General features: G+C 37.2%; 1 protein-coding gene across 1 annotated transcript in view; it reads right to left on the bottom strand.

Annotated features, from left to right (window-relative positions):
* The window catches only part of BTBD9 (BTB domain containing 9), a 117,719-nt gene that overhangs the window by 34,934 nt on the left and 70,011 nt on the right, over nt 1-12,774 (bottom strand). Inside the window, exon 8 of the mRNA XM_040612351.1 lies at nt 8,118-8,227. Within this exon, the coding sequence (XP_040468285.1) occupies nt 8,118-8,227 (110 nt within the window). The remainder of the gene's footprint in view (nt 1-8,117; nt 8,228-12,774) is intronic.

Raw genomic sequence — 12,774 nt, forward strand, 5'->3', positions numbered from 1 at the left:
ACAATCTCTCATATAAAACATTTTTGAAAGTGAGAAAAACAAAAAAAATAGAAATAAGTAAGACTTCAAATGAACACTGTTGGAATTTTCACAAGAAAACAAATGATGTAGTACAAGTGCAAATGTACTATTTTAAGCTCACTGCACACATAATAATTACATGATTTTAATAGTTGTCTGTAAAATATATATTTAAAATACTACAGCATCTGAAAATGGCTGAAATATAGCTATGTGAAATTTCAGAGCTAATTGTAAGAGTCTCCAGCACCCAAAAAGAGAGATAATTTTCCATGAAAAGCTAGGATTTTACTTGTGCTGGTGGTGTCAGGAGCGTGACCTAAAAACCACCAACCAACCACCACATCATAAAACACACAAGGGAAAAAAGCGCAAGCTCACTGCCAAGTAATAATCCAAGGCAGTGGAAAGGCAACGGTTTCTGAAAAATCTACTGTACTATCATCTCTGCTCATAAAATATTACTAAACCCACCATATTATTCTTCTGGAAACCTCTTAATTCCCTATTACTGAAAAGAGACGTTCAGAAATCCCCAAATTCTTACGGGGGAGCAGGTGGCAGACATTAGAAGTACTTCACTGGGAACAGTCTGAATACAGCAAAGACTAACAATGAGAACCGAGAGCGCTGGCACTGAAACAGAGGTTGCCCTGGCTTCCTTTTCTTCCCCTTTTCCCTGGCAGCAAGGGAACGTTGCGTATCCGTTTTACATAGGTATTAAAGCATCTATATATATTGCTGCTTTTTGTAGGAAGAGGAAACTACTGAAGTCTTGGTTAAAAAAAAAAAAAAAAAAAAAAAAAAGTAAAAGATGAAGTGTCAGAATCAATGTTCATGTTGAAGCTCTATGGCATGTTCCGGACCCCCCCCGAGCTATGTGAGGCGTTACCTGAACACAGCACTGAACACCGCACAGCTCTCTTCTTCCACCCTTTTACACCTTCAGGCCCTCTGAGCATTGTCCTGCTCTTTCTCACATCTAGATTTCTGCACTAATCCGTGACCTCCTACGATGATGTTACCCTGATTAGTCAAAATCCTTAAGAACCACCCAGAAACTGTCTTAGTGTGTTTTTAATAGAATTCTGTGGTCTTCCCTACAACGGTTAATTAGAAAGTGATTCTAACTAATTGCAGTGTGCGGGAGGTACCATACTCTTCCTTCTGTCTAGGGGGGGGTCTGTCACTCCCTATTTTGAATATTCATTATCATCTTTTATATCCGCTTGATGAATTTATTAAAAATACCATCTGGTGGGGACTCTGCTCTGTGCTGTATTTTCAAGTCTTCTGGTTCTCTTCCTTTTTCCCTTTAGAATTCCTGCTTCAATTTAGGTCACTTGTTTACAAAAACATACTGCCAAAACTAACAGTCTTGTTTCTTTCTTTTTCTTTTTTTTTTTCTTTTTTTTTTTTTTTTTTTTTATCCACCAGCTACCCAGCTTTTACAGGAAACAATGTTGTAAGAGAAAACAAAAGAGGGGATTAAAATATGGAAATAATTTTTTCACACTGTTCATACAGCAGTTTTTCTCCAATAAATCTGATTTTCATTTATGGAAAAGATGTGTGTTAGCAAAGCATACACATTCTGTAAGCAAACAAAACGGAGAAGATGATTGAGGTTACAGGACAGTAGCATCAGAACATTAAAACTTACTATCTTGTCTCTTGGTCTTATGTTACAGTACAGAGCAACAAACAGCTTGGCAGTATATTTAATTCTAGTATAGTATTTTTATAAGGGATTGTCATTTTCAAGGCATGACTTAAGGGCCATCTATACTGGCTATATTTAAAGATAAGACAGATACGTCATTCAACTGTCCTCAGAGATCCCACAGGAGAAAAACATGGCAGGAGTGTGTGGTTGCCTCAGTCTTATTTATTTATCCTTTATGCTTCCCCACCCCGCCACCCCTTAATTTTTAGCAGACTTGATTTTCTGTAGGAATTTTTTTTCCCCTGATGTATTCAAAAAAATTAATGCAGCCACTGTTAACTGCTTCCATGTCTGAAGTGTAAAGTTCTTCCTTTCACCTCCCAGTCTGGACAGGTCAGATTTTGCTTTCTACCCATCCATTGTAACTTCACTGCAGTCAATTGGCTAATACTGGGGGTATGGGACGGGACAGGACATGATCACACAACAGAAAATCCACAAATAACTTTGCAACACAGAAAGGCAAGAACAGAATGGATGCCTGCACCAGCTCACAAAATCAGTCAGCAATGAACCTTAATTACTAAAATAAACATAGAGACAGCAGATACACTAAGTAGTCGTACTTTATAGGAAGGCAGTAATTTAAAGCATTATAGACTGTTGAATATACAAGCAACAGTCAAAGATTCTCAGCTAAAGTGTCATCATTGCAACACAGCTGTTCATTTTACTGAATTCTCTTAAGACACAAAACTATGTCTTTGTGAAGAAACTATAAACAAGAAATTGTACTGGGAAAAAATAATTTTTGTTTTAGTTAATGTAAAGGAGTGATTTTTCTTCCATGCTGACATCTGTTAAATGCTCAGCTTTCGATTGCTCCATTTTTAATGGTACAATCGCATTCCTTCTCCACCTGAACATCAACTGAGCTGACCAAAGTTTCCTCACTAGGAAGCGATGGTTAGATAAAAGAAGCCTGAGAGCAAAGAAAAAAAATCAGGAATGTCAGTATTATTCCAGGGTTCAATTTTATTGTATTAAATAAAAGATACTGGGCATTTGCTTTCATTATTTTCCACATGCCAGAAGATTTTTTAATTCTTACCTTTATTCATTTAGAATTAGCACTTGTTTATTTGCTACACAGTAGAAAATACTGAGTCTACAGACTTTTCAGTTAATTAGAAGTATAAAGTCCTGTCTCCTCTTCCACACATTCTTTCTTATTTTCTTGAGATGAAATTTCCTGATGATATTGAAGATTCAAATGAAATGTAGCAATCAAGAAATCAATCAAGAACTCAAGAAATACCAACTTCAAACAAATATCAACAGTGTTTCCACCTGTTTCAGTGGAAAGCTTTCTGCAAGCCATATTTAGCTGGAAAAGAAACCCCCACTAATATTTGTCTATGTCCAACTGTCAGGGTGGATTAGAATAACCTTAGAGAAGGCTGATTTTTCAGTTGATATATGCTAAAGCCTGTGATTTCTGATCCAGTAAGTTAGAACAAACCCATTCAAGTCATTAGAACTGGCAATTGGCTGGCTACTGGGCTCCTTCATTAAACATTCTGCCTGAAGAAATAGCAACTGTTTCAGAAGAGCCCTAGTAAGTACACATCCTTCGTCACAGCACTGGAAATAGGAAGTATAAAACAATCAAATAAAAAGTAACTGGAGTCATACGGACAGATCTCTGCTGAAGAATGGGTAGCAGTAACCAAACCAACCATGTAGCTGCCCTTTCCTGTAGCAAGAAGAGGGAAAAAAAAAATCCCTGCTGTATTTAGATAGACTTCAAATTTTCATAATTTCCTAAGGCTATGCTTGCAGCAGGGCTGACTTATGTTGCTGGGTAAACCTGCATGGTTTTTAAAGAAGGCTAACCTTTAAAAAAGGAGAAGAAATGAAATATGATAGTTTTGTGTGGAGTCAACATTAAACTAGACACAAAAATAGCAGCCCTCACTGCTTCCTTGGGGAGAGAGAGCGTGCAATCTTTTTCAAAGCTGAACCACACACTAGGAAACTGATAGGACTCTTTTCTCTTGGTTATACATTTAATTATTATTTTTTTAGATAACTACCAGAAAGTAAGAGACAAGTGATTTTTTTTTCCCATTTAATACAAGTTTTCCTAAGGCATTGAACAGCACATAAGTGAAGGTTCACAATGATTCATAAGTACTGAACAGCATTCCCTAGAGGGTGACCAAGGACATTCCAGTGTTTTACATCCATCTCCTGCTCTTCAGTCATTATTCACTGTTCTCCCTTTCATGTACAGGTTACAAGACAGTCTGATAGACTGAGACAGCTACAGATAAACACAACTTCATATTAAAGCCTTCCACATCGCACTCACTATGACCTTAACGAGGCTTAAAATAGGATGGTAGGCTGGTCAAACCCACATGCCTGCATAGTTCCTGACTGCTCCTCAGCACCAAGTACTGATTAAAAGACTAAGCATGGTTATAATTTTTTTTCCAATTGAGACAGAAAAGAGGAAGTGGTTCCTATATTTAGGTGGAAGACACCCACCACCCCCACCCCCCCAAACCAAAAGAGGCACTACACAGAACCAGCCCCTTACACACTGTTGTAGCTTTATGCCACTGGGCAGATCAGAAGCTTTTATGAAACATCACGTCCCACCGAGTACTGCTTCTGCCTCCAAAGGAGTACATCTCTTCCTTGTGACAATTTTCATTTGTTTTGGATTCTAGATTAAATATTAATGACTACAGACCATTCAAAATTTCAGAAATGGAAGTTCATTAAAAGCAAACAGTATGCTTTTGAGATTTAAAAAAATATTTACATCCCTGTTAAATGAACCAGTTATGTCACCCTCATGAATCTAACACGTAGAACTGTTAACTTACACATTTAGAGATAGTACTATGCCAAAAGGAAAACTACATTTCAACCCTAACATCTGCATTAGGGAATAATTTCATTCAATGGAATTAATTTCTGTCACTTACTTCATCTCACAAGACAACAAAGTATAAACCAACTCTAAAACACCACACAGTGCTAGAAAGAGCATTTCTTGCTACTTTTACTTCAAAACTGTTACTCAACCACCAATGGGTCATGTCAGTACCACATCCAGTATTGTATAAAGTAATTGCAACTTCGGTATTAACTTTTATGTCATTAATAATTTGTCATGAAAACCATATACGCAAAACCACAGCAACATAAAATTGCTGTTATCATGAAAGAGCGCTTCATTTTTACTATTTGTTTACCAGCCCTCTAATCTTCACTTTACAGTGACAGCCGTTACATAGGTACTATCCATCAGTCATAATGCATCTGATATATTACCCTCTTTGTATATACAGCTCTCTGATCGAGTTGAACAGGTTTCACTAAAAAAATATAAAAAATAATTACTCTCAAATCTCCAAACAAGATCCCTGAACAAATACTTCAGTAGCCTTTTTTCTTTGGCATGAGGTTTCAAATGACAAACTCTTTGCATATTATCTTCAGCATCATTTTGGTAGAAGTAAGGGTCACAAAGTTTCTCTGAAAGGACCATAGGGCCTTCAAGGGCTGACCAACATCGCATTTTCTTAATAAAACAGGTTATAGAAACAGCAGCTGTGTTTGTTCTAACCTAATTTAATACCATATTTAATACTATACTGGACAAAAACATAAAGTCGGGAGTATTACCTAATACTGGTTTTCAACGGTCAAAGATTAAAGCTTCTACACTCAGTCAAGCTTAAGAGCAGCCTGCTCTGATTGCTGCACTTATGTCTATTTTGTGGAGCTTTCTTAACTGCTTTCAGTTCACTCTACCCTATCAGGTCACTGCAGAAACAGAAACAAACATTACAAGTCCTCATTAGAGCAATAAAATAAATCTGTGCCAAATACACCATTGGTAGTCACACAGGTTTTTTTTACAGAAGTGGAACTGGGACAGCCTGCTTGATCAAGGGAGACAGACAACATGCTACCTTATAGTAACCACCACAGGTATGTAAAACAAAGCATTAAATGGAGATAAGGTCACTTTGATGGATCAAAGCTGTTGGGAATATTTTTGGATAGGTAATGTTGATGGCCATAAATTCTAGTGAAACAGCCACTGTGCCCCTGCACCATTTCACAACCAGACTGCCCTGAAATAGTCCCAAAATCTTGCCATTTGTCCCTTTCTCACCATAAATTCTGCAGGGTCATGTATCCAACTGTTGCTACCTCATTTACAAACTGAAGTTCGTCCACATCCCTCTTTCAATTAACTACTCACTGTATCCTTACTCTTTTAATTGGCCATTAATTGTGTTGACTCCCATCTCTTTAATATAAGATTATATTATATATAATTATATATTATGTATAATATAAGATTATATATGAGGGTGATGTGATTTTGAAATGAAGGGGATAATGGCAAGGGTGTTGATTTCTAGTCCAGTCCAGGCTAGTACTCAGTGGTTACTTGAAATTGTGATGCCGTAGAGCCCTACAGGCCTCTCTTTGCTTATTGTAGATCACTTCAAATGACTTAAGCATACAACAGCTTGATTAACCCAACAGAGTGACAGCACAGTTCCACTGATCACCATGAACAACGAATACTTACTATTAAATGAGTACCCTATTTCCCTGTAAGATTCTGTAACTACAGAAAAAAAAAATCATAATTGGATAAATTTTAATAAAGCCACATAAAGTCTCCATCCCCTAGATTATCTTTGAAACTCAAGAAATGCTGAAACAGATCAAATAGTTTGCCTCACCAAAACGCTCACTAAAGCCCAAAATGTCATGGAGTATCTCAAAGAAAAGCCAACCATGATACAAGCACACTTCCATGAACATGCACAGATTCACTTACTTGCCTGCTGTTACAACAAACCAATCTTTGAGTTTACACACACACAAAACCCAAATACATTATTTGAGTCCTAAATTAGGTATTTGCTAAACAAGACTGATAATCTTACATCAAATACATAAAGATGTATGTACCACACTTCTTTGTACACAGTACTCTAATTTTGTATTTTTAAAAATTCATAGCTGGCAGTGCTAAATATGAAATTTTTAAGGTTTTATCAAACTCAAAACATTTTGTTTCTCTGTTAACCAGCTTACTGAAGGTAGCTGTTTTCTTTAAATCCAGTTCGTCCTTAATGCTTATTCTATTTTCTTGTCAATAGCAATGGCAATACTGCTTGCAAACTCCCTAAAATAAAGGGAAAACGTTTTATTTGCATTATGGAACAGCTTGTACACTCTGGGGCTATATAACATAAAAATCAGTAAGGTGTGATTTGTCAGGCTACTTACTCCATGCTTCTAAAACAACACAAAATTACACAGCACACCTCATGAGATCAGGTGCAACCATGCAACGCCTTTATATAATGGATTGGGAACAGGCTGAAGGAGTTGGGTCCCATTTTTTCACAGCTAAATATTTTAGTTTTCTCAGAAAAAATTGTGAAAGAATTGTGTCTTATTAAAATCTTCCCTCTCATTCTTTTTTGAACACTGCTTTCCCTTCCATCTATCTTATGTGCATACTTTATTTAAATACATGTTTAAAACCAGCATGAACTCTGAGAATTTTGCTGAAATTCTCGATTTCATGCCAGAAGTAAGAAACTGTGGGAAATCCCACCTAAGCAGCTACTAAAAGGCACACAAAACTCTTCCCAATGGATTTCAGAATCTCACTTACGTGAGTTTATATGGAAGAAAGCACAAAAATCACCTTGTTTGGACTATTAAATCTTACTTTGACATAGTTCACCATTCAGTATTGTTGGTCTGTTGGGGATTTCTACCTTAAGTAATGCAGTACTATGTAGAGGTACTTAAATCAGTACTATATAAGCTGTCCGGAGCTCCAGAGGTAGCAGAGCGCCCCATCAACACAACGTTCGGAGAATAAGGGAAGCCAATATAACGTTCTGCCATGGCTAAGCGTGTCTATGACTCTTTGGGGGAAAATCAAGGCATGAGAGTTTACTTTCAGCAGTTGAAACTAGGCTGTATAAGAGGCCCTAAATGCCCAAATCCATCTTCACTGCAATAAATAGCTCTGGTTACTCCATCCTCATTACAGAATTCAGGCTAACCTAGCGGGAGGTAACATCAACCATACTATGACATGCAAAGAAAAATTGGATTAGCACCACAGCGTGACTCAATTACCAGTGGCTTTGTCAGCAGTAGTTGATTTAATTTGAACTTTAGCATTCCTGCAGCATCACTAATTAATCCACAGAACTGGAATTTCAAAGCAGTTGCAAGGACTAGCCAACTAATTTTATGCTTACCATCATTTAACTCAAGTTTTCTGTGTAGAGTAAGAGTGCAATAATGAAAAGGCAAGTGTTTGCAACAGTTCATATAAAAGGAAAACAATTTTATCTCTTACCTATCAGACCTTTCTCAAGAGTAAAAGTTTTGTTCGTGAACATACATTCAAATGCCACAATATGGAAAACTTTGTTCACTGTGTTGTGGGTCCCAACAATTCGAATATACCTACAGGGGGTGAAAATAAAAAAAACAAGTAGTACACGTTAAGCATGACAAACTTCTATGCATTAAAACAACAATGATTCGGTTGGATTATATTGTGCAGACCTGCAAGAACAGAGTAACTGTTAAAAAAATAAAATAAATTAAGAAAAGGATTAAAACCAGTATAAATTTCACAGCAAACTTGTATCTACTGTGAAATCTATATATCAAAAAAAAAACCTTTCTGGACTGATTTGCCAAGAAAAGCAAAATGAAGGACCTTCTGGTTCAGAAATAGATGGTTAGTGTAAATGTGTGCTCACAGAGTCTAATCATCATCGTCATCATCCCTTTACCAACTGCTTTTCATCAGTATGAAAGATTTCTTACAGCCAGGACAAACCCAACAAATCGGTGAGGCTTCTGCACAAACGCCAAAAATCACTTCCATTTTAATATGGCTGTTTCTAATTCTAACACGGGATGTACAGGATAGCAATGTCTTTGCTGGTGTATCTTTAATATTTATTATAAATAATAATAATAATAATAATAAATATCTGAAAAGTCAAGTGTTATGAAACAAAGCTAGCTCTGTGTTTCATTCCTGGTTGTATAATTTATACTTCTAGGCTCTAATTGAAAATCAAACAGAGCTGCTCTTGAACACTGCAACCTATTCACCTTCTGTATTACCCCAGAGGCTTCACCTTCTATAAACAGCCATTAACCTCAATTCAGCCTGATTCCTGCATTTTCCAAGTTCTTACTATAAATTTTGAAAAATCCCAAATGGAATATTGCATACCATCTCACAAAATGTCGAACAAGCAATACAGAAATCTACCTACAACAAATACCATTACCCCACAAAATGGGTTACCCACACCGCAGAAAGCTTTATATTAAATGAATTAATTTCATTCAAGAAGTGTCAGAATGTAAGAATCTTATGCAATATCCTCGGGTCTGTGGTACAAAACAACCTTTCACTTCGGTAGTGTAATTGTAATTCCAACATAATGGCCATTCACCAACAGCAACATTTTGGCTTGTGTTCTTCATCACACCAAGTTGAAAAGGTACACAGCTTTCAGTCCTGAGATATTTTTTAAAAAACAATAAAAAAACCCTCATAGCTCTTTACTGTACTAATGTTCAACCTCCTTCTACATTTCAAGAATTGAGTGCCTTATGACTTATAAGCAAGCCTCAATGACTGCTATTACTGATATTTGTCTATCACACACAGAAAAAAATCTTCTAATAAAATAATTTTTAAAAATCCACCTATTACATGCAAATAACTGCAAGACAACCAAGTTACCTGATTATCATGACACTAGAATTCGCAAACTCTACTCCTTTTTGGTTATATTAGCTTCATTTAAAAACCCCAAAACTATTAACATATTTTGATTAAAATTACAAAACTCATACATAGTATACTCAAATTTTCACTTAAAATCTTTTTTCATCATCATTACTTGAAACAAAAAAGAAGGATATGCTATTCCCCAATTAATATTAACTTGCAGATCCATTAATTATCACAGTAGCAAATTTCCTGCAAGTCATTCTACGTAGAAAAAAGTAAAAGATGTGAAACTGGAGAAAATAAGTATTTTTCATAAGGAAAAGGTGCATCTGTATTTTAAGAGTAAAGCAGAACTTTGCCCTCATTATGTAACTGTGATGAGTACCTGCAAAAAGCATCACAAGAATCTTGGCTGACAGTCAGGGAAGAGCAGTTCTTGCCCCAGACCTGCCCATGTGAACAAGCCAGTTGCTGCAATACGATACATGAAATGCCATATTTTGGGCAAAGCCACATCAGCTTCAGTTTTTCTTAACACACTGAAGATAATTTGCAGTGCTTTTGCAAGTGGCACGCAGCCAGGTACAGCCACAGCAAAAGCATGGTAGACACACAGGAGCAAGCCCTCAAGGTTTCTACTCACAAACCTGACCTGCAAAACTGGCACTGATGATCCGCCGAATACGATTATAATCAAATTATTCAGGGGGCTAACAGTTTGCTGTTCAGAGAAAGTCAACCTGAAATTTGAAAGAATCCTTCAGTTTCAGGATTTAGGCAGACATTTTCAGCTAAGGTCCAGTCTTTTCATACTATTTTCTTTTTGTCAATTCACGAGCACAGTATGAACCCTAAATACATAGGCAATGACCAGGATCCAACAACAGTAAATGTTCTGATTCTATCCAGCATCAGAAGCACAGAATTCAACTAAATACAGGAGTAATCTTGGAACATTTATCAGTGCACGGGGAGGCCAGCTCGCCATAAAGACTCCCTCATCGCTCAGGCTAGAAAGGTATTGATGGGAGTTGTGCTGCTTGGACAAAAGAGGCTCCAGGCTAACCAACGGAGCATTAGTAATGGAGCTACTTTGACATACTTCAGTTACACTGCCTTGCTTTGAAGAGTTTAGAGAATAAACAAAGTAACAATATTAATAGGAACACAAGAAACTGCTTCATAATTAGCCTTAAAAGCTAATTTATTTAGACCTTTTGTGTTATGAAATTGCAACACTAAAGCAAACTTCTTGATTGTTTTTGGCTGGTTTGGGTTTTTTTTAAATGTATCAAGAAGGTTAAAGACAGGCAAGGCTCGAATAGTTTGCCATGGGAAAAGCATCTTTATCATCCTGCACGCTTAGGTTAAATAATGTATCATTCATTGGTTGGCAAATACTCTGCCAACAACTAGAAAGGAAGAAAGCTTACCCGTGTGCGCTAAATAGCCTTTAAGGCTTTTTGAACAACAGGTGACAAAGCCTCACACTGCTGGAAAGCTGAAATTTTGTGGTAGCAGAAAACAAAATCCCATCCTTAAAAATAATCATGTATACATTAATCTTCTAAAGTATACTATTGTGATATTGTAATATTATTGCAAGGTAGAATATAATGATATGAGAAACCCCATCCTTTCTCCCCAGTACAATAATTTATTTTTTCTTTCGTTATCTCTCTCAAGGTCAATGATCAGCATGATTTCCTGCCTGAATCTTGCATTCTTCTACTTTGTGGAAATTAAAATAATGTAATCTCAAAATTACTTTAAACGCCCTAACTTCTAAAATCACGTTCTCAGATTTTGCATAAAAAATGTGGCTTATTATTCCACCTGATGCAAGATACTAAAGCCACAATATTCTGAGACTGTAATCTTCCTTCAAATAAGGCAGAAGTTATTAGAAATGCCCAGTACTGCCAGGTAAACAAGCTGTATCTGAATTTCAAATATCTCCAATGAAGAGCGGTATCGAAGGTACATAACCTGTTTCAGAAGAATCAGATGAAGACATTGTAAATACTGCAGTAGTACATCTTAATGAGAAGAACACTAAACAATGGGTTGGAAACAAAAAGTTGGCTCAGAAACATGATAGTGAGAAAAAACTGCAACGTGGACTTCAATATGAACAACAAAGTCTTAATTCTAAGCACGTAAATTTCAGAAGTTTAACATGTCTATTATAGCTCATGACATGCTTGAAAATGTGCAAATTTTCCTAAGCAGTTTTCTGCCAGATGGAAATCCAAATGAATCATGATTAAAAATAAAAGTATCCTTCAGGCAAGCAGACTATGTGTACCACCTCATCATTTCCTGGAGCGATTTGTTAGCTGGAATATAAGAATACAGGCAACAAAATTAATATGAACAATTATTCACCAAGTGCAAATTTGACAAGTGCTTAAAATGCATGGAACCTGTTCTGTGTGATCACTTACTAAGGTTTTTAAACATACTGTAGTGGTTTTGGCTGGGATAGCGTTAAATTTCTTCATAGTAGCTCACAAGGTGCTTTTCGTGTTGAAATCAGTGTTGGTAACACCTGGACATCTCCGTTCCTGATGAGCAGGAACAGCTTCAACAGCATTCAAGATCTTCTCTGCTTCTCACCCTGCCCTGCCAGTGAGTAGGCTGGGGTGCACAAGGAGTCTGGAGGGGACACGGCCAGGACAGCTGAGTCCGACTGTCAAAAGGGATATTCCCTACCAGGAATGGGGCAGACGTTTGGAGTGACAGTGTTTGTCTTCCCAAGTCACCGTTACGTGACATGGAGCCCGGCTTTCCTGGGGATGGCCGAACACCTGCCTGCGACGGGAACTGGTGAATGAATTCCTCGGTTTGCTTTGTTTGCATGTGCAGCTTTTGCTTTACTTATTAAAGCGTCCTTATCTCAACTCATGAGTTTTCTCACTTTTTCTCTTCCATTTCTCTTCCCATCCCACTGTGGGGGAACAAGCGAGTGGCTACGTGGGGCTGAGCTGCCCACGACAGTTAGCGCACAACACCACAATACTGCTTTTGGCTCCGAATGGCAGATACAGATACCTGCAAGAGTATCACACCTGCAGATAATTAGGTACATCGACAGAGATGAGATGAGTGAGCAGACTCCGTGTACAACTATCTACAGCAAACTAGGAAGAAAATGCTCAGGCCAGATGTATGTTTGAAAATCCATCCTTCTCTCTATCAAGTGTAGGGAGATCCTTCTGCCAACTTGGGCTCCAAAGTTGGGACTCTT

The sequence above is a fragment of the Falco naumanni genome, chromosome 12 (assembly GCF_017639655.2).
Source record: "Falco naumanni isolate bFalNau1 chromosome 12, bFalNau1.pat, whole genome shotgun sequence".
Classification (NCBI taxonomy): Eukaryota; Metazoa; Chordata; class Aves; order Falconiformes; family Falconidae; genus Falco; species Falco naumanni.